Raw genomic sequence first — 19,838 nt, 5'->3', positions numbered from 1 at the left:
ATATCTTATATGATTTGTTTCAAAATGCTTAAAAATATTTTACTATAATTATAAAACATATTTCTATTAAAATCACAGCTGTAAGTTTAACTAACAGTTTTAGTTATATCAACTATAATTTTGTTACAGTAATCATGTTTTGGGGAATTGAATTCTGTAAAAAAAACTAAGCTTACATAATAGTAAATAAACTATCCTTAAAATTTTCCTAAGGGTTCGTTTTTCACATTTGCTACTTTATTATTATGAAAAGTATTTGTAAAACTTTATTTATACACACATACATAAAAACGTATATGAAACATAAGCAATGTGGTCTACGATGTTTATATCAAATTTGTTCGATTTTATGCCTCGCTACGCAGACGGATCGACCTGTGGCATCAAAGTACCGCGAGAACGCAAACTTTCGATTCGCTCTCGCAGTTCTTTGATGTCAAAGGCCGATTGGTCTGCGCAGCCCTCGTGAAGTCAAATAAATGTGGATCTGGCAGGGGCTGGCTTGAGATGCCACGTCACACAATATCAATCGGTCTATTGGTCAAACTCAAGCATATGCTGCTCCCTTTCCTCCCTATGGCTTAATTTTGCCCCCCTAAACATGAAATAAGACTTTAAGCAAATCAGCCCAACAAATCGCATACCACCGAAAAACCGTTTATATGTTTATCCGATGCATTTTTAGTCACGTTAACGGTCGTTTTTAGGACTCGTCTGCACTGCGTTGCTTTCATCCCATCACTTTTGGAAACAATGGAGTCACTTCGCCATCAGCGTTTACAGCCTGGTATCGGATACGGAGCGAGCGCGACCGGGACCCTTCGGTCCCTCCGGCCCGGTGTAACAGGGACCCTTACGTCGGCACAGGCTTCCCATATGTCGGTGTCCGCCTCCCCGGGGCCGCCGCCGCCACCACCGCCCCTTCAGCTCCACAGCCTGGGGTCGGTTATGATGGGGAGCGGGTTCGGTTCGTTGGATATGGCGTCGGGTCTGGGTCTGTCCAATCCCACCAATCCGGCGGTGCTGAGAGAAGCCGTGGACGCGGTGGTCCGGAGCTTTGCAAAACATACACAGGGATACGGCAGGGGTATGTGGGGTGAACATGAACATGTTTTGTATTGAGCACATTCCATAGGAATACCTCTAGAAATTAGTATATAACCACGGATTTATTATATTAAAAGACAGTGTAGTAACCATGTTTTGGGTTGATTGATTATTACTATTGTATTACCGTTGTTTCACTACAAATATGGTTAAACTGTACATATAATATAAATAGTTACTGTAATGAAACAAAGATAAACTTGGGGTTACTATGGTTTTACTACAAATACCATCATTAAACTACCTAGTAATAAAAACACAGTTAATTTTTGTTAGGTTTAAAATATTGGTGCACATAAATATGATTGTGTGTGTAAATGAGTAAGCTTATGAATTTGTGTATTTTAATTTGAGTTAAAATTCACAAAGGCTATTAAAAACATGTCCCACTAATTTAAAAATACTTTTTACCCAAAATTAAAATAAATAATAATATAATAATAATAATAATAAAGTAAATTCTGCATAAAGAAAATTTAAACAAAAATATATATAGGCCTACAAAAATTTTTTTTACTACAGTAACTAGTTCAATTGTGGTATTTGTTGTTAATAATATACTATTGTCCCCCTACACTAAACATATTTTAATTGTGATATTTATAATAAAGCTATGGTAATACAGTAATTGATCCACAAATGGCATTTTTGTAAAAAAAATAAAATAAAAACATAAAAAAATTTCCAAAGGGACACACATTGGGATCCTACAAATGATCAATGATCATAAAAGAAAAAGATATACATGTATGCATTTGGCAGACTCTTTTATCCATTGTGACCCACAGTGCATTATATAAGTTTGATCAATATGTGTGTTCGGGAATCGAATCCATGACCTTTATCGCTGCTAATGCAATGCTTTACCACTGAGAGATACAAAAATAATACAAATATCTTAACAATTTTGAAATTCACCCATTGAGCTGTCAATCTCCACAGCACTCTTGTGGTTGAACATGCGATCGAAGCATTGTGAGTGTAGCAGACCCCCTGACAAGTTGACCTAATTACATTGAAGGGATTATTGTCAGATACATTCTGTAGCCTGTGTTCTTTAGGGGCAGGTTAAGTGTTTAAATCTACTTCATAGGCATCTCTGATTATCTAAACATCACCCAGTTAAGAAGTCCAGTTTGTCTTGTGAAAGAAGGACACTTGCATGTTTTTTGCATGTCTCTGTGTGTTATGTTTAGCAGTGATGATTTTCTATCCAAACACACCACCCTTATTTCCTATCGGAAAAAGTAACCAAGCAATTCCACAACAATAAACTTCCTTGTGTATAACATCAGCTGTATTGTTACTATATTTTGACTGCCTTTTCTTAAAGGGATAGTTCACCCAAAAGTCATAATTTATTCCCCATCATGTTGTTTTTAAACCTCCTACTATGGAAGTCAATAGGTACCCTCAACTGTGTGCATACCATCATTTATCAAAATATCTTCTTCATCATTTATCTTAATATCTTCTTCATCACTTATCAAAATGCCTTTTTTGTTTTCAACAGAATTAAGAAACTCATATAAATTATGACAGAGTTTTAATTTTTGTGTGAATTATCCCTTTAAGCACCATTTAAACTAATATCTCATAAATACATTAGAAAAGTCTGATGTACTCTTATTTGATGTATTCTGAACCCTGCAGTGAACGTTGTGGAGGCTTTACAGGAGTTCTGGCAGATGAAGCAATCACGCGGCGCTGATCTGAGAAATGGAGCGCTTGTTGTTTATGAGATGGTCCCGTCCAATAACCCCCCTTACGTCTGCTACGTCAGTCTTCCTGGGGGGAGTTGCTTCGGGAGTTTTCAGGCAAGCATCTCGTACAACATTCCCTCTTTACTTCCCAGTGTAATTGTGTGAAAACCTCAGATCTTCTGCAAATAAATTATTGTCTTTGATGACCATCTGTGTGTAAATATTTAATGTTTTCTCTTGAGGATCTCTTGGAAATGGTTTTAAATGAATCTTCCGAACATCTTCAGGATTGTATTACAGTGTGGTTAAATAGCATCTTTGATCTTCTCAGTTCTGCCCAACCAAAGCTGAAGCCAGACGGAGCGCAGCCAAAATCGCCCTGATGAATTCTGTTTTCAATGAACATCCATCTCGACGAATCACAGATGAATTCATAGAGAAGAGCGTCTGTGAGGCTTTAGCCTCTTTTAATGTGAGTTTTCAGAATGTGCAGCATCAAAATATACTTTAAATAAACACTTTGGTTTTTTTTTTTGGTTAAGTTAAACTAATAGCTGAAAAATCGCTACTTAAATATTATACATTTTAAGTTCAGTTTTACAACTTCTGTACTTTTTATTTGAATACCTCAGGGAAACAGAGAAGAAGCTGATAACCCAAACACAGGCATCGGTGCTTTTCGGTTCATGTTAGAGTCTAACAAGGGGAAATCTATGCTAGAGTTCCAGGTAAGAGAGATCCAATAGTTCAGGTGGCAGAGCATAAGGCCAAGTACATGGTTTAGATTTCCAGGGAAAGCATAGATCGATAAAATGTATAGCTTGCATGCATTGTACATTTGCCCAATGTTTTCATCTAAAATTAACCTACAGTGCATTCAAGCTTTTTTAAAATAGCGCCATACTCCAATAGTTAATTTAATGGAAATTGGGAGTTGCTTGGATAAAAATGCCATGATACATGTTTTAGGATTTCTTATGTTTCTTAGGAACTGATGACCGTTTTCCAGCTGCTTCACTGGAATGGAAGTCTCAAAGCCATGAGAGAAAGACAATGTTCCCGTCAGGTAAAACGTCATATTCTGTTTTCAGCTGTCAGTTCAGTTTCAAGTGATTCTCAGGGGATAAAAACTAAGTAATAACAATGAATAATATGACCCCTTTAAAGGGACACTCCACTTTAAAAAAAAATGCACATTTTCTAGCTCCCCTAAACATGAAACATTTGATTTTTACCATTTTGGAATCCATTCAGCTGATCTCCGGGTCTGGCGCTACCACTTTTAGCATAGCTTAGCATAATCCATTGAATCTGATTAGACCATTAGCATTGCGCTAAAAAATAACCAAAGAGTTTCTATATTCTTCCTATTTAAAACTTGACTCTTTTGTAGTTACATCGGCCCTCATTTATCATACTTGCGTAGAAACGGGCGTATATGTTGGCGTAAGATTATGCTTACACTCCTCTCACCGCCTGATTTATGAAACTGTGCGTACCGTTGATATTCAGGTGTACGCAATATCTGCCCTTCATAAATGCCGCGGCTGAAAACGATCGTCATAAGAATAACACGCCCATATAAATTCAAGTCTCCACCTCCCCCACGCCCTCATTTTACGACATTGACACATGGAAGACGGCAAAGAAGACAAACCGGGGAAGTGGAAAGAAACAAAATTGTTTTATTTGGGAGTTTAAAGAGCGGTATTAAAGACACATTAATAATTGCATGACATTTTGTAATATTTGTATTATTATTTTTATTATTAATGACGCTTAATTGATATTTAGAATAATAATTATTTATTATTATTATTATTATTATTATTATTTACTGTTGCCTACATCTAAATTCTATGTCTGCTTAATGGTTCGGTTAAGTTTTTTTTAAATAATATTTTAAAATGATGTAGTAACTTTTGTAGTGTGTTTTTCTGTATTTACATTGTTTGTTAGCTAAGATCCAGTTTCATACGGAGCTCCGGATATAATTCAAATTAACAATTTGTTTCCACGACATCCACCTGTTTTACTAGACTAATTCATAATTTGAAGTAATAATAATTGTAATAGTAATGACGAAATATTATAATAATTAATCCCAAGGAACAAACTGTTGAATATTGGGAACGAATTTTATATTTATGGCCATACTTTAGACTAAATAAGAAAAAGAAGTGTCCATAATGTAGCATAAAAGATAGTTCGTGGCCATGATTTTGTCCGCATGTCATCATGATCGGATTTATGGCTCCATTCAACACAAACATTTTACTTTACCTATTCATGTGTAGCTATTTATTTATCATCGAATGGTATGTAACTAGCTTACCTTTTGATGCATTATTACCATGTTTTCGTAGCACATCCTTGTGCTTTCTTGCAATGTGCCGCTTCAGATTCCAGGATGAATATTTGCTAACTTTAACAGTCTCTCCGCACTTCCTTTTAATGTTTTCTTCCTGTCCAATCTTAACTTTGATTTTTACTTTGCATTTATGTATAAGGCTTGAATTCCACAAATTATTGCTAGACGTTTTTACAGATTCTCGAACTAGCAAATTATTAAAGGGCATTCTGGGTTCAACGAGTGGTGCTGAGCGAGCTGACTTTTTAGAAAGGCGCTTTTATGGTAATATTACCGCACCGCTCAAGGCTCCGCTCCGCTCACATGCTTTGCCCTGAAACGTCAGGTAAAGCGCCCAGGCTCTCAACTGAAGGAATGCATATGCCTACAAATCAAATGCTTTGGTAAAGTCTCTCAAATTAAACATTGAAGTCCATGTTGCATAAAAATAAACACTGAAGTTTGTAATTATTATGTTTTTTTTTACAGTGGGTCATAATATATCATATATTTTAGTTTGTCAGTGCGTTTTGTGGTGTTAGGAAGTGTTTGCGCATTTCTGCACTAACTCAAAATGTGCGTACACCACCTCCTGAGCAGGCGTAGGATTTGAGCGTGCCGTACGCCAACGTCCATATTGATAAATCTCAAAGTCACCGTGGTTTTGGGTGTACGCCAGGTGTACGCTGGAATTTTGGTGTACGCACTTTTGATAAATGAGGGCCATCGTGTATTAAGACCGACAGAAAATTAAACATTGCAATGGATATGGCTAGAAACTATGCTCTCATTCCGGCATAATCAATGACTTTTCTGCTGTAACATGGCTGCAGCAGGCGTAGTGTTATTATGCAGCAGAAAATAATCCCCTTAGTAAGTTTCAATAGCTTAATATCATTGCACCTCCTGCAGCCATGTTATGACAGCAAAGTCTTTGATTATTACGCCAGAATGAGAGTTTTAAATAGGAAAAATCTTTGGTTATTTTTAGCGCAATGCTAATGGTCTAATCAGATTCAATGGATTATGCTAAGCTATGCTAAAAGTGGTACCGCCAGACCCGGAGATCAGCTAAATGGATTCCAAAAAAAGGTAAAAACCAAATGTTTAATTCTACTGGAGCTGGAAAATGAGCATATTTTCAAAAAAATGAAGTGTCCCTTTAACACTAAAGTTTTATTTTATTTTTAAGAATGATTCGTATGTTGATCACTAAAATGTATTCTGTTGGGATGCAGCTAAAGATTATTTTTTGTTTGGTTGATTAATCTATCGATTCTTTTTCATAATTTAGTTGATTAATCTAACAATTTTTTATGAGTCTAGTGATAAAATGTTTTGATTAGCTGATTAATCCTGTCAATAAATAATAATTATATGTTAATTATTAGTATTAGTATACATTAGTATTTCAAACTTGTATTAAATCATCATTTTCTAATAAAATTCACTTAAAGTCGCCATGAAAATAAAATGAAAAACTGTAATTTGTTTTGGAATATTGTGGTATTTTTTTTTTACAAATGGCTTATCTGTGAGCTTCATTTTTTTTTTTATTCATGTGCCTCATAATCTTTAATCAAAAATGCAAATCCCACCTCCTCAAAACGATCTCTCTTTACTTCCATTCATATAGTATGGCAGGTGAGCGGGGTCCGGGAGAAGATCGCTGCGATTAGCAATTAGCAACACGACCCAACTTCAAATTGTCCAATCAGATCTTGCTAAACAAATTCAAATCTAGCCCTGCTATTTCCGTTTTATGGGGACTTTAATTTAATTTTCCCAGGTTTTATTTGTTTATGAATAAAGTACCAGAATTAAAGTGCAAATAACACTTTAGGGCATCATATACCATTAATACCACTTCAATTCTGCCTAACACTATGCAAAAAATACATTATGAAGGCATTATGTAGTTGAAAGTAGCCAAGTCCAACAATAATCCATGAAATTAGTTTTTTTTTTGCCTACATGCGTTATATCTCCTGTAAACGTAATGTCTAAACAAAAAATTGACCATTGGGCATGCGGTAATAACATGACGCTGCATTTTCATAGTCTGCGTCCAAAACCGAAGGCTGCTGATTTGTTACCACGCTGCCTCATGAGGCAATGACTTCTGCAACATGAAGACAGCTCTGGGAAACGCATTCGACCAGCCTTCATAGGCAGCGTAATAGAATTCTGTTTGAAATATAAACAGAGAGCGCCTTTGCGATAACTAATCCCATATTTGAAAATGCAATACTAATTTCTCACTAGAAATGCATTCAAAAGCTTTAAAAAGTCAAAATATAACCTTATTTACACTAAATTTATGGGTTTGGATTCCAGGGATCACATTAATTGTTGAAACATATAAAATAATATAAAACGTAAAAACTATATAACATTTATACTTTATTTTAACAGGAAGTGCTTGCTCATTACTCTCACCGAGCCCTGGATGATGACATGCGTACACAAATGGGTGCCGACTGGGTCAACCGAGAACACACTTTATCTGGCACTATTAACCGAGAGCTCGCCGCTACAGAGCGTGAGCTAGAGGAGGCACGTCTGGCTGGACGAGAGCTGCGCTTTTACAAGGAAAAGAAGGACATTTTGCTGATGGCAGTGGGGCAGTTAGGTGGGTCAAATACCACAACTCTGCCCTGCACATGCTGAAGGACGTGAAATTGTGTGATTCGGCAAATGATTGTGACAGACCAGCTAATAGTAAAATCTCAGAAATTATTCCAAAACGTATGTTTTTTACTTAGTGAGTGAGCAGGCAAATTATTTTTATCAAACGTCAGTGAATCATCAAAGGTGATGAATGAACATCGGACAAATCTTTAGGGAAGGATCTTTTTAATGATATGAACAAATGCATTTTAACTTGAAATTAAGCACTATATTGCTACATTATTACTATATCAGTATTATCTTTGTGTAACCGTCATAGATTGACTGTAGCCTATGGACCTATTGTGTCTTGCAAGAAGGGGTATTTTCAGTAATTCTGTATTCATGGCCACTGCTTTTTCAGCTTACTTGCCAAATCTCTGCCAATACAATACAAGTGCTCTCAGCGAACTAGTACTTCGCTTTGTAGTTCATCTTAAGCACATAAACACATGTTTATAGATAGATACACACTTTCAAGTTATTCCTACTTTTGGTTTACTTTCAAACGAGAGCCTGAGCATAAGTGTTTGCTAATAAAGCAGTTGTGCTGTGCAGGTTGGATTTCCACAGAATGCCAACAAATTTTCCAAATTGAGAAATTCCAAATCCAACTGGTTGTCAAAGAAAAAACATTTCAGAGTTGTTCCCTCATTATTTTGTCTTCTGTTACATATGTGATTGTAGAGCATTATTGCTCATTACAAGACAACATTTAATTTCTACCTCCTTACTGAAAGCTTTTGAACATTCATCACATATAAATGGAATTTTACGCAAATATGAGCAATGGAAAATGGTTTGGATTGAGAGGCTTCAACTAGAATATAAGAAATAAAAAATTTATGGCTGTTACAGACACTTGTTTTTTTAAGGTCCTAATAACCTGTATAATGCTTAATAATTATTGCAAATCACAATAATAATGCATTAAAAATTATTGCTGGTTGATGGTAAAGTATCACTACAGATAATTATTTAGTTGGGACTTTCTAATTTTGTAAAAGGCAGACCATTACAAATAGTACTATTTAAAATGTGGCTTTTTAAATTAACTACATTCATTTTACAAAGCCCCCTCTGTTTGAATTTTTGTTTGTATTTTATTGTTTAAATATTAGAAGGCATGGTTTTGTAATGTGTATTGAAATGTAAAGTGCATATACATTGCACAATTGCATACACTTTTCTACAAAATGTTTGTCCTTACTCTGCTGTGTTTTTAGTTTTATTTTTTATACTTTGGTTTACCAAAATAATTAGTACTTAATATTGAATCAATGCATGTGAAACATTTTATACATTCTTTATTTGTTTTGTATGAATAGTTTAAATGCCATTTTACATGTTTTATAAGATTTTATTGCATAACCAATGTTAATGTTTTTGTTGTTGATTTATATTCTTTACACTCAATAAAGAGCCGTTTCTTAAATATTTTTGTATTAATACTTCCAATATTGACAATTGATAGACTCTATGTTGACTTTTAAAGTTGCCAGATCCATTAGCAAATGTACTGTAGTTACATAGTTGTTTTCCAATTAAATTTAGAGAATTTAACAGTCAATGCAATCTAGTATTTATATGAAGACTTTTATTGCACTTTTCTCCTCTAGGACTTTTACGTTGAAACCAATGTTTTCTCACGAGTTACTTTAGTTGGCCCCGTGATAAACCTTTTTTTTCCCTTTAATTGTGAACATTTTTATCTGGGAAACATTTTTTTATATATGTAACTTACCTACACACGCCATATAATTTAAAAACTTGACTAACTAGCTAATTCATTTTGCTTAAATAATTGCCGCATCGTTTTCAGGAATCTTTTTAATTTGGTAAATTATATTTAAATCCAAATAATTTGAAGCATGAGTAATATTAAATAAAAGCAGTTCGTTAAATAAATAAGTGTAACGTGCTACGATTTTTGTCCAGGCAAAATGAATGGCTACCTAACACGGTTCCTGGGGGTCCTTTATCATCACAGTGCAGTTCATGTGGCTCTGTCAATGCTGTGACAGCGTATGATCATTAATAAATGTCTGTAATATTTTACAAATTATTTATGCAATGCTGTATGTTATAACTGTGATTATTTGCAACTAAATTTCTACATTATTATTCAGTTTTAAGTATACGTGTAAACTATGTGGTCAGTCGCATCATCACGATTTGTCCTTCAAAGCTGCTGGAATTTTTCACATCTAAACTCTTTGCTGAATCGCATACAACATTTTTCACAAACGGCATGCAAGGTAAGCAACAGAAAATGAAACATATTTGATAAAGCCATGTCAATAATGTCTAGCATTTAGTTATTTTATCTGCTGCAATAACTATTTGAATATGGTAACTTACTTTGTCCAGTTGGATTTGCAAAGTATTTATGTACTGATGTCATTTTATTAGAAATTCTATACATTTTGTGTCAACTGTTAAAAATATTCTGGTATTGTAAATGTATTATGTGTAATATTACATATAAATACATAAGTGTGTGTGTGTGTGTGTGTGTGTGTGTGTGTGTGTGTGTGTGTCTGTGTCTGTCTGTGTGTGTGTGTGTGTGTGTGTGTGTGTGTGTGTGTGTGTGTGTGTGTGTGTGTGTGTGTGTGTGTGTGTGTGTGTGTGTGTGTGTCTGTGTGTGTGTGTGTGTGTGTGTGTGTGTGTGTGTGTGTGTGTGTGTGTGTGTGTGTGTGTGTGTGTGACACATTAAAATTCACAGTTTTTATTAACCCTAAAGTTTTAATACATTCGAGCTTATTTATTCATTGTTGCTTTTGTTTTATGTCAGAACACAGTTGTTGTGGAGCGTTGGTGGAAGGTCCCGTTGTCAAAAGAGGGAAGGCCACCCAGACTTTATCCACGAAGACACAGAGTTTACCGCTTGGTCGAGGACACAAAACATAAAGGCCAAGATAAAATGGAGCTCATCCTTACACAGACAGTGCCTAGTATGTGCTTACCCCTTCGATCCCTCTAGTTTACCATGGTAACCAGCTTTTTGTCAAAAGATTTTGACGTCATTGATTTTTTATTTACAGACCTTGGTGGCCGAGGAGACACAGTTTTTGTGAAAAAGTCAGTAGGCCGCAACAAATTGCTATCCCAGGGTCTGGCTGTCTACCCCTCACAGGAAAACAAAGACATGTTTACAGAGGAAAGAAGGGTTGGTTAACGTATTGCAAATCATTGCATTCGATGCATTTCGTGTCACATTCAGGTGTAATGCAGTTGTTTTGGTTTTTCTGTAGCTACTGCGTGAAGGAAGGCCAGAGGACAGAATCCAGACACGCACCGGAGAGCTAGTGAGTATATGTCTACAAGCTCTGAGGCCATCTAATATGCTAGTAAACTCTTTGAAGTTGTCAAAAATAAGTAAATAACATTATTGTTTTTATATTTTCTTTGTAGACTGTTGAATTCTTAAAGAAATCGAAACTTGAAGTCGGCATGCACACTTCCATTCAGTACTCGCTTACAAAAGAAATTGTTAGCAGACAGTTTCTCAGACGGGTAAGATGGCAGATTATATTATAAATAATGCTAAAGCATTTTACATGTAAAACAGTTTTTTGCATTTACTGTAAATTTGCCCGCAGCTGGGTGTGGTTGTACCAACACACGCCTTGACACTCCCTGAAGAACCAATCACAACGCTTGGAGATTACTGGTGTGATGTCACAGTAAGCCTAGATGCACTCTTACATATTCTATGTCTAAAGATAATCCACAAATATGTTTTAAAGTTATGTGAGCAACATATTTAATGATGAATTTAAGTAACAAAGCATTATAAAACTAGTGAACAGTCAGTATCTCAGGTCTTATTGCTTTATTAAAAAGGCACAACTTCTATAGGAATTGCTTTCAGATAGCAGACTGGTATTATTGCTGTAAAGCGCAGACTTCAGGGCATTAATAATATTTTGAACTGGAAGGCTGACCTGTATTATGTCTCTCAGGTGAATGGAGTGGACACAGTCAGGGTGCCCATGTCTGTGGTGCCGTTTGTGGAGCCGAGCCAACAGAGACTTATGAGGAAACAACAAGAACAACAGTCTGATTCAGAATAGTTTTTCTTTAATAAAGATGATGTGTTGTAGGCAATAACTTCTTGGACATAAGTGAGGAATTTGGACAAATTTTATTTCCTTTATTACACATTTTCCAAGTTCATGTATATTTTGAAATATACTGATATGATTCAATACTGTGTACTGATGTGAATCTAATGAAAATAAATCTGAAAAATGCAAATGTCTTAATCTTGTTTTTCCAATTGTAAATCTTGTTGTTTAAATTACACAAAATATACACAATATCTAACATGCAAAAAAACATTTTTATTCCAAAAGTATTATTGTTATGCTAACTCCTATTCCCCTCTCTCTCACCTTCATGATTTGCTGTCCTCTCTTCATTATCAAAGATAAATAAATACATTTATTAAAAAGTTTATCATTCTTTTATAGACAAAATATTTAAAGGGAATATTTCATTTTTCACCCAAAAATGAAAATTCTGTAATTTACTAGCCCTCATGTTGTTCTTAACCTGTATGAGTTTCTTTATTTTGTTGAACACAAAGGAAGATCTTTTGATTAATGATGGTGAGCATGCAGTTGACGGTACCCATTGACTTCCATAGTATTTGTTTTTCCTACTATGGAACTCAATGGGTACCGTCAAATGTATTCTCTCTCTATTATAAGAATTTAACCATCTTTTAAAAGGGACATTCCATAAGCCGTTTTTTAAGATGTCAAATAAATCTTTGGTGTCCCCATAATACGTATGTGAAGTTGTAGCTCAAAATATCATATAGAGAATTTATTATAGCATGTTAAAATTTACACTTTGTAGAAGTGAGCAAAAATGTGCCGTTTTTGGGTGTGTCCTTTAAAATGCAAATGAGCTGACATCTGAACTAAATGGCAGTGCAATGGTTGGATAGTGCAGATTAAGGGGTGGTATTATCCCCTTCTGACATCACAAGGGGAGCCAAATTTTATGCTTGCAGAGAATGGTTTACCAAAACTAAGTTACTGGGTTGATCTTTTTCACATTTTCTAAGTTAATTCAAGCATTGGGGACCCAGTTAAACAAAAAAGTCAGATTTGTATAATATGTCCCCTTTAAAAAAGAAATGTAAGGTAAAACGTTTTTTTATATATATATATATATTTTACAAAGTTTTGTGTAATAATTTTCAGTGAGTCATGAAAATCCTGAAAATGTCTCATTTTATTGTAAACCCAATATTATTTATTTTTCAAATTTATGCATTTAGGTAGGAACTACTTTACACACAAGTCTTTAACACACAAAATGCATCATTTTTGCAAATTCTCTTGTGATGCAATAAAACTGTTATCAACTTTATTTAAAGTTTTACATGAAATTCTTTAAGAATATATCTTCAACTGAAAACAAAAAAATTTAAACCAAGACTAGACTAAGACATTATAGTTTAAATTCATATTTTACATTCCTTATTTTTAATGTCTAATCTCCGTTTCTAGTAACTTGCCACAGATCACAACAGACATTGTGGAAGACAAGAACCCCTCAGACCAAACCAAGTTATAGTTAAACATAATTTTGCAATCATAAAATAAACTTAAATCATGTTAACTGAAATGGATGTATGACATTACAGGTGACTATTTTATGACCAAAACATTTGTAACAACACCGAATATGGAGAACATAAAAATGGATCAACATTACAGATTTTATTCAGCAGACATTTGGTGCCACCATCAATAGTGTAACTGCATCAAACTGAGATATTTGCAAACGTTTGCTTCTTTCTGAAACAATATGTAAAGGTATGACATCTCTAAAAGCTAAAACATTTCTTCTTCACAGTCTTTGCCCAGCTTTAGTTAGATAAACGTGCCACATTTCGGTGATATTTGATGTGACGTCCACTAAAATCCATACTTGGCTTGCGTCTGTCGGCGGGTGAGCTTGTTATCGGCCCAGTTGTTCTTCAGTTCAAGTTCGCGTTCCTTGGCTTGATGAATCAGATATGTGATTTGGTGCTTGCGTCTCTGTTGTCCTGTTGGCTGATCTCCTCTTTTCTGTAAGCAAGATTGATATAAATTTGACCTGCATGCAGATTTGTCTCAGACGGTTCTCAATACCTTTGAGTATTTATCATATTTATGAACGGAGCGAAAACGTGTGCCATTTGTGTTGCTTACCTTGCTGAAGGACTTGCGTGGCTCCAGCTCAGCCGTCATGTTTTTGGCCATCCATTGCTTGTTGCCGCTCAGCTGATCATCTCCTTTGATTTCCAAGAACTTGATTTCCTCTCTTCCACGATTCTGTTTACCCTGCAGCCGCCGGAACTGGAATAAAAAGCATGAATATTGTAAGGTAAAAGATTGAGCACTGATATTACCATGAAGGGACAAAGCAATGCTTAATATGTTCCAGTTTGAAGCACCAATCAACAACCAATTTATCAGACAGCAAAATCGGAACGGTGGGCATGCATTTTTTTGAAGTGAGCAATAGTAACAATGTAAAAAGTACTTACTGCTTCATCGTTGAACATTGAGGGCCCAGATTCATCTTGCTCACAAGCTTCAGGGTCTGGGTCTGTGTCCTGGTAGCCACCCCCCTCGAAGTATTCCTGTAAAAAATACACATGAAACATCAGCTACATGACGTAAGGAATTTAACATTATCATAGTGGCATTTTGCACAAACAGGCATACCTGCGATGAAGCTTCGGGTTGTTCTGGAAACTGTTGGTACTGATATTGATAATCTTCCCTCTGACAGTCCTGCATGGCTCCAAGTGACTTACTGTGACTTTCTGTAGATTTAAAGTCCAATGGGGCATCCTCAACACCAGGTGGAGGGTCCAGAGATGGAACATAGTGTTGGGAATCTGGGATTTGTGACATCACGGGCTGCGATGAGCTTTCTGGAAGGGAAAAGTAGTTTTCTGGAGCCATATCATCATCACTGCCATTGTCATCAGCGGCCATCTGGCGAGCTAACTGCATGGCGGCGGACTTCGCAGCAGCTTTGATGGCTGATGGAGACGGGGTGGTTCCAGAGATGCTCGAGGGCTTTACAGTGCTGGCCTTTGGCTTGTCCGACGCTGGTCGTTTAGTTAGTGTGTGGGGAACCAGTGGTCGCTGGGCTTCCTTCACCACCAGATTTTTGGGCTGGGGCAGCATAGAGGACAAACCACCACTGCCCTAGAAGAATATGTATGTGAGAGGTGTTTATGGGCATGCTTAACAAATGTATAAAGTTAGGCAAATGTTTGTGCCTTAAAACTTATTATCATACAAAACAGGATTTTGACATTTATTGACTGGGTTTTAATGGAAACTATAATGATTTTGGTGTGTCCCTATTGGTAATGCACTACTACAATAAGGAGCGCAGTGTAATGGTTAATGGTTTAACCGATTCATAATGGAAACCATTAAAAATTGCATGTTTTTCAATAGGGTAAAGACTAAATACTTTACAAATTCATACCTTGGAAGCTGTTTTCTTTCGCACAGGCTCGTCATCATCAGAGTCGGACTAAAAAATTAAAACAACGTCAAGCAGTGAAATGATTCAAAAGATTCAAATGATTCACTCGTGAATCAATAAACTTACATCTCCTCGTTTTATTTCAGGAACGGTGATTTTAACGGGCTCTGTGCGCTTTTTGGGTTTGGGTATATCCATACTCATCCTCTGAGGTTGAGGGGCCGATGTCTGATCTCTGTTCGGTCTGATTTCAGCTTTTGATTTCGGCGCAGGTAGAGAGGCGAACAGTCCGCCGACCTTACCCGCGGGTCGTGCGGGTAAACCCGGAGTGTCATCGCGATCGCTGTCGTCGCTGCTTTCGTACGCTACCAAAGACATCTCCACCGATCAGATAAGATCAGACGTGTTCATAAAAAACTGAATTAAACCCAATCCGATCGCTAACGAGCTGTTTTGCATCACTTTCACTAAAGCTGCTCAACTTGATACCATGTCCTCCAGTACTAATAACGCACAACCAACTATTTATATAATTTTAGCAGTATGTCTGGAAAAATGTCCGAATTCAGCATAAACTGCAGGTTGAAATAGCGCTGTATGCTTGTAACGTTAGCTGGAGCTGTGCTTACATTGGATAACTTAAGCGTTGAGAACAATATTTTCTCCGCAAGAAACACATGAATGCATTAGTTTAAACGTACAACTGTTGTTAAAAACCAAACGTATACGGCAAACTACGAGCTATCGCTTTCTGTATTTATTTCCTCGCAGCCTCATTTACACCGTAAACATATTTTTTCTTCCACGATCGGATTTTCTCAACTTCCGGTTCAGCATACACGATTTGAACAATGCTGACACCGTGTGGATACCGCCAAAATTGGCGGCCAAATCTTCTCGTTTAATAGGAGACAAATATCATTCACCAAAGATAATGCACTAATAGTAATTAGTAAAATAAAACTAACTACTTAATAAATGTAAATTCACTAACAAAAATTACTAACGTTATACCATCTTAAAACCATAAACACTCCCATAAAGTGAACCTAAAAATATTTTAATCTAAAGTGCATGTTCAAATATTTTAAATTACTTTTGTAAGCAAAAACATTCATTTCTTTTATTAGAAAACTAAAATTATATATATATATATATATATATATATATATATATATATATATATATAAATATAAATATAAATATATATATATAAATATAAATATATATATATATATATAAATATAAATATATATAAATATATATATATATAAAAATATAAATATATTTATATATATATTTATATATATATATATATATATATATATATATATATATATATATATATATATATAAGAGTTTTGATTTATTTTGGATGCTTTTAGTCACAACACAATTCCTACATTTACATCTGTATTACTCTATTGTTTTGATGACTTTACTATTATTGTATAATGTGGAAAAAACAAAGAATGAGTGTTCAAAAACATTTGACTGGTCCTGTACATCAACCAATGCCTCTCATCTGTTTATATCATCAAATCAAGGCAGCAGAGTACAGCACTTTGTTGGTTTATTGAGAAAGGCTGTCAAACACACTTTATTTTCCCATCATAAATAATCTTTGAATAACAGTTGCTTCAATGTTCACAGTCAATGTGGTATCTCAGTACCAATAGCCCTTACGAGGCCTCCTATCTTCCTGAATGTTCATTTTCTCCATAATCTCTTCCTCAAGCGTTTTCAAAGAGGGTGTGTATGTTTTCTGAAGAGCATCCTCAGTAGATGTGTCTTTAGGTCCATCTGTGAGATATAGAAAGAGAGGTAAACAGTCTCAGATTGGATCATATAACTAATTAATCTTTTCACTTTTATATTACAAGGCCACATTTGACAAGCTAAGAATAAACAGCATCAGTTTCTCCTTCAAATCAGCTGTATATTAAAGAGTAACTAAACCCTAATCCAACTTTTTTTAGTTACTGATCTGTAAGAATGATGCTTTATTAGTGCTGTTCATTGATTTTAGTAAGTTTTTTTACATTTGGATATAAAGTCTTTCAATACTACAATATATGGTGTAAAAACGTCTGAGTGCTGCCCTCTTCAGGTTGAACGGTGGCTACTGCAGTTGAATTTTCCTATTGGATGTTGGGTCCAAGAAATAACTCGTGACGTAAGCAGGTTCAAGCTCACCACGCCCTTGTTACGATCTCACCACACACTTAGTTCGTCCCCTCTATCTCCGTTGGGATCTGCCCACTTTTCTTGCATTTTTCAAATATTGCAGTGGGTGGAGTCAGGCTCTGACCAGGGGTTTAGTTACTCTTTAATAACAGACAAATAAATGCCATCGCCAAGCCACTACCATAAAGAAAACAATCTGATTACAGAGACACAACTATATTGTTTTAAATCTATTTAGAGTTCATTATTTTCTCATCTAAAATCCCACCTTTCCATTGCTGGGGAATGATGCCATCTTTTCTCGTGTACACTGGTTTGGGAATAATGCGTCCTGTCCTGATGGATACACGCACCTTCTCACCCTCTTCTGTGTATCTCCAATCAATTTCTGTAGGTTTCCTAAGACACATTATTAACAAAGACATACTGCTGTAAAAGCAAAGCATAACACATGTGTTGTATTCTAGTCTATGGCATGTAATGTTTGATGCTCAAACAGACAGTATTATTGCTCACCTGTCAGTAGGGTCGATAAGCGAAATATCCTTCAGCAACAGAGGCGCTTCACTGGCGACGTATGTTCCCCTGTAATCCCCAGATCTGCTAACATACCTGTAATGCTGAATAAAAACATGTTCAAATGTAAGATTAGGCTCTTTCAATGAAATCTAAAGTTGATATTTAATTTTCGAATAGATCACAAGCTCTTTTCCTACCGTGTTCAACCCTTCGAGTATGACCCAGTTCCGATGTCTAAACACCTGAACAACTTTACCCTGCTTCCCTTTGTCCTTACCAGACAGAATCTCCACCTGGTTGAATTAAATATAAATGTATATGACATAATTAAGGTTTATAATAATAGTATAAGGTGTAAGGAATAATTTTCTGTATCATTTGCATTTGTAGATGCAAAGAAATCCAAATGCCAAGAGGACATTGATTCATAAAAACAGAAACAGATGCTTACTGTATCTCCTTTCAGAACATGCCAGTCCTCATTTGCAATAGGTTCAACAAAAACCTTTCTTCTTTTCCTGCCAGGTGGGTTGAGACGGCGCGCTGCCAACGTCCACGGTCTGTTCGTCCCATAACGATAATCATGTGGAAAAGCAGCTTTTGCAGCCATTGAAAGCAACGTTGTGAGTCTCATGGTTCTGTGTTTGGGATCACAAGAGAAATTAAAAAGTTTAAAAGTTACCATACTATAGTATTATTAACTATAGTAAATATTCTAGATACTAAAATTTTACTATACTAGATATAGCATAATTAACATAATATAGTATATACAACTACAGTACTATACTATGTAGTTAGTAACTTATACTATAATTTTTTTCATATGGATTAATTTTATAAATGTTATAAATGTTCACAAATATATATATATATATATATATATATATATATATATATATATATATATATATATATATTTGTGAACATTACAGAATGTCAACCTTCCTTTCTGTTTTGCCTGCCAGCCTACCAATAATGTATTTTTTCCATCTGGCATTTACGTCTGATTTGACAAATATTTTAGTCCCCATTCTAAAATAAATTAATATAGGTTGCAAAACCATTTATGTGCTTTATTAATTCAATGATTTTTTTTTAGCAATTTCTGAAATCTGCACTTGAGCAGGACATCGACCTGTGTTATAAGTCTGGTTTCGCTGTCAGATGTTTGCGGAAACATCTACATTCCTGTTTCTTTTATGTGCTTTAATTATTATCTTATCTTGATTTTATACACGACTTTTTTTAAACAAAGTAACAATCTACATACCTAAATCTCAGATGATGTAGTGCAGAATTAAATTCTAGATCCACAAGGGTCAAACTTGTGCACACTGCGTGCTGCTTCCTTTTCCTGTTCAAACCACTTATGTGTCAAAATAAAAGTCTCTGGTGCCGTCTGCCGTGTCTTGCAGAATGACAAAAAAAGTCTTGCAGAATGACATGCCACGCAAATAATTTTAAACAACATGCTTCTAATTCTTGTATAATTATTATGCAGTCTTTTTTAATGATCTTATAGAAGTGAAAAATAACATACAAATCTATTTGTCAACGACAAAGTGCAAAATTGTGTGTTATAGACAACGTTTTGAGAGTTTTTATTGAATAATAAATACACCATTAAGTTACGTTTAACTTACTTGATATAATGAGGATAGGATTAAGTAATGGGTGTTATTTACGCTCTAATAAAAGGGTTATATATTTATAAATTGCTGTAGATATACAGCAACTTTACATATTCTGTAGATTCTTAATAGGAATAGCATTATTAACATAATATG

At 35.2% G+C, this 19,838-nt stretch overlaps 4 protein-coding genes across 4 annotated transcripts; 2 read left to right on the top strand and 2 right to left on the bottom strand.

Annotated features, from left to right (window-relative positions):
* Positions 1 to 546: 546 nt before the first annotated feature.
* lix1l (limb and CNS expressed 1 like) lies at positions 547 to 9,267 on the top strand. Its single transcript, XM_065287132.2, has 6 exons — positions 547 to 1,087; positions 2,761 to 2,924; positions 3,142 to 3,282; positions 3,443 to 3,538; positions 3,799 to 3,876; positions 7,576 to 9,267. The coding sequence occupies exons 1-6, from the start codon at positions 754 to 756 to the stop codon at positions 7,828 to 7,830; spliced, it is 1,068 nt and encodes a 355-aa protein (XP_065143204.1). The 5' UTR covers positions 547 to 753; the 3' UTR covers positions 7,831 to 9,267.
* A 475-nt stretch (positions 9,268 to 9,742) lies between these two features.
* On the top strand, positions 9,743 to 12,208 carry mrpl9 (mitochondrial ribosomal protein L9). Its single transcript, XM_065281954.2, has 8 exons — positions 9,743 to 9,873; positions 9,960 to 10,088; positions 10,625 to 10,784; positions 10,875 to 10,999; positions 11,085 to 11,138; positions 11,245 to 11,346; positions 11,433 to 11,516; positions 11,796 to 12,208. The coding sequence occupies exons 2-8, from the start codon at positions 9,981 to 9,983 to the stop codon at positions 11,904 to 11,906; spliced, it is 744 nt and encodes a 247-aa protein (XP_065138026.1). The 5' UTR covers positions 9,743 to 9,873; positions 9,960 to 9,980; the 3' UTR covers positions 11,907 to 12,208.
* Positions 12,209 to 13,059: 851 nt separating this feature from the next.
* On the bottom strand, positions 13,060 to 16,173 carry prcc (proline rich mitotic checkpoint control factor). Its single transcript, XM_065287117.1, has 6 exons — positions 15,469 to 16,173; positions 15,343 to 15,390; positions 14,562 to 15,053; positions 14,381 to 14,476; positions 14,043 to 14,189; positions 13,060 to 13,919 (listed from the first exon to the last, which is right to left on the bottom strand). Exons 1-6 carry the CDS (start codon positions 15,718 to 15,720, stop codon positions 13,767 to 13,769), a joined length of 1,188 nt encoding a protein of 395 aa, XP_065143189.1. The 5' UTR covers positions 15,721 to 16,173; the 3' UTR covers positions 13,060 to 13,766.
* Positions 16,174 to 16,693: 520 nt separating this feature from the next.
* Positions 16,694 to 19,480, bottom strand: mrpl24 (mitochondrial ribosomal protein L24). Its single transcript, XM_065287106.1, has 6 exons — positions 19,322 to 19,480; positions 18,500 to 18,686; positions 18,246 to 18,341; positions 18,046 to 18,149; positions 17,798 to 17,928; positions 16,694 to 17,145 (listed from the first exon to the last, which is right to left on the bottom strand). Exons 2-6 carry the CDS (start codon positions 18,680 to 18,682, stop codon positions 17,009 to 17,011), a joined length of 651 nt encoding a protein of 216 aa, XP_065143178.1. The 5' UTR covers positions 18,683 to 18,686; positions 19,322 to 19,480; the 3' UTR covers positions 16,694 to 17,008.
* Positions 19,481 to 19,838: the final 358 nt, after the last annotated feature.

The sequence above is a fragment of the Paramisgurnus dabryanus genome, chromosome 19 (assembly GCF_030506205.2).
Source record: "Paramisgurnus dabryanus chromosome 19, PD_genome_1.1, whole genome shotgun sequence".
Taxonomy (NCBI): Eukaryota; Metazoa; Chordata; class Actinopteri; order Cypriniformes; family Cobitidae; genus Paramisgurnus; species Paramisgurnus dabryanus.
This window is presented reverse-complemented; position numbering and strand designations above follow the sequence as displayed.

Coding starts and splice junctions, on each gene's coding strand:
- lix1l (XM_065287132.2), top strand. CDS start 754: ATGGAGTCACTTCGCCATCAGCGTTTACAGCCTGGTATCGGATACGGA. Junction 3,283..3,442: donor AGGCTTTAGCCTCTTTTAAT/GTGAGTTTTCAG, acceptor TGAATACCTCAG/GGAAACAGAGAAGAAGCTGA. Junction 3,539..3,798: donor AATCTATGCTAGAGTTCCAG/GTAAGAGAGATC, acceptor TATGTTTCTTAG/GAACTGATGACCGTTTTCCA.
- mrpl9 (XM_065281954.2), top strand. CDS start 9,981: ATGTGGTCAGTCGCATCATCACGATTTGTCCTTCAAAGCTGCTGGAAT. Junction 10,089..10,624: donor TTTCACAAACGGCATGCAAG/GTAAGCAACAGA, acceptor GTTTTATGTCAG/AACACAGTTGTTGTGGAGCG. Junction 11,139..11,244: donor AGACACGCACCGGAGAGCTA/GTGAGTATATGT, acceptor TTTTCTTTGTAG/ACTGTTGAATTCTTAAAGAA.
- prcc (XM_065287117.1), bottom strand. CDS start 15,720: ATGTCTTTGGTAGCGTACGAAAGCAGCGACGACAGCGATCGCGATGAC. Junction 15,391..15,468: donor CTGAAATAAAACGAGGAGAT/GTAAGTTTATTG, acceptor TTAATTTTTTAG/TCCGACTCTGATGATGACGA. Junction 14,190..14,380: donor CAATGTTCAACGATGAAGCA/GTAAGTACTTTT, acceptor TTTTTATTCCAG/TTCCGGCGGCTGCAGGGTAA.
- mrpl24 (XM_065287106.1), bottom strand. CDS start 18,682: ATGAGACTCACAACGTTGCTTTCAATGGCTGCAAAAGCTGCTTTTCCA. Junction 18,150..18,245: donor TACTCGAAGGGTTGAACACG/GTAGGAAAAGAG, acceptor GTTTTTATTCAG/CATTACAGGTATGTTAGCAG. Junction 17,929..18,045: donor CTTATCGACCCTACTGACAG/GTGAGCAATAAT, acceptor AATGTGTCTTAG/GAAACCTACAGAAATTGATT.